This window comes from Vollenhovia emeryi, unplaced genomic scaffold (assembly GCF_000949405.1).
Source record: "Vollenhovia emeryi isolate VEMERY1.0 unplaced genomic scaffold, V.emery_V1.0 DF941122.1, whole genome shotgun sequence".
Taxonomy (NCBI): Eukaryota; Metazoa; Arthropoda; class Insecta; order Hymenoptera; family Formicidae; genus Vollenhovia; species Vollenhovia emeryi.
The window spans coordinates 4433-6018 of record NW_011965244.1 but is presented as its reverse complement, the minus strand read 5'-3'; the positions used below and the strand labels follow the sequence as shown (position 1 = coordinate 6018).

The 1586-nt window shown below is 30.5% G+C and overlaps 1 protein-coding gene across 1 annotated transcript; it reads left to right on the top strand.

Moving 5' to 3' along the window:
• Positions 1 to 448: 448 nt before the first annotated feature.
• On the top strand, positions 449 to 1550 carry LOC105571149 (the record flags this gene model as incomplete). The annotated part of the gene is made up of 2 exons (XM_012028624.1): positions 449 to 1210; positions 1376 to 1550. Coding segments are annotated over exons 1-2 (937 nt in total), but the record flags the coding sequence as incomplete, so codon positions are not given.
• Positions 1551 to 1586: the final 36 nt, after the last annotated feature.

Sequence of the window (1586 nt, the reverse complement as noted above, 5' to 3'; positions counted from 1 at the left end):
ATCTGAAAAAATATCTAATAAAGGAAATTCATTTCATGACTGTTGCAATCACGGTGCAGTGTATTTGCAACCATTACCTGAATTTCCTCATTTTATTCGTAGTTTATTTGATGGTAGTCATATAAAATCTAATCATTTTTTTCAACAGATTCGTAGTTATAATAGTTCATTTTCCTTTGCATCATTTAACGCTAATTTGATTAACTTTCAAGATAGACGACCTGGTCCATATTGTTTTAAAATACAAGGGCAAATTTATTATCAAATTAATACAGCATTATATGCTGTACAAAATGAAAGTCCTACTTATGGCCAACTTTTCATTGTGGATTCAAATGAAGCGATACATCATCGTCTTAATCAAAATTTGTATTTTGATTTAGAAATTGTACAAAACCTTGAACATATAATACGGGAATTTAATGTATTTGCTCAATCTTATCAAATGATGGGTGAAGAATTAAAAAATCAACAGTGTTTAGAAACTGAATCTGGTGAATTATTACCGGAATTACAATTATTATTTACTTTAAAGCCAGGAATGGATCGACGTCGATATAATGCTCAAAGAACTAATGAAGTTGCTGCTGTTTTTTGTACTACTGCTGATGGAGAAATTCCAGAATCTTACGTTACAATACGTAATAAAAATACTAAAACTTTACAAAATGTTAGTATTATGGATCCAAATGTTGAACCATGGATATATCCATTGTTTTATCCATATGGCACTCAAGGATGGCATCGTTATTTAACAAAAGTAAATAGTGATAAACGAATAAGTCGAGCACAATATATTAAATATCGTATGGCTATTCGTGATGAATTCAATGTTTTTTTGTTAGGACGTCGCTTATTTCAGCAGTGGCTTGTAGACAATTATGTAAAAATTGAAAAAGATAGAATTGATTTTTGCAAAAATCATCAGAAAGAATTACGTACTGAAACATATCAAGGTTTAAGAGATTATTTACAAACTACGGCGAATAACTTAAATGGACGTGTTGGTAAAATGGTTATATTGCCTTCCACGTTTACTGGATCGCCGCGTAATATGTTACAAAATTACCAAGATGCAATGGCAATTGTTAGTAAATTTGGTAAACCAGATCTTTTTATTACTATGACTTGTAATCCAAAATGGCGTGAAATCGAAGAAAACTTATTGTCTGGTCAACAAGCTTCTGATAGACCTGATATTTGCGCTCGTGTTTTTAATATTAAAAAAGATTATTTAATTGATTTAATTGTTAAACAAAAATTTTTTGGAGAAGTAGCAGCGTTTGTGTATGTTATTGAATTTCAAAAACGCGGTTTACCACATGTGCATATGTTAATTACTTTAAAATACAATTTTAAAATAACAACTCCACAGATTGTTGATAAATACATTTCTGCTGAAATTCCTGATCCTGATGAAAATCATATTTTACATGATATAGTTATGAAACATATGATACATGGACCTTGTGGCGATTGGTGTTTGGTAGAAGGACGCTGTTCAAAACATTTTCCAAAATCTTTTCTTGAAGAAACTAAAATGGATGAAGGTGCTTATCCTTATTATCGTAGACGAGATAATGGCA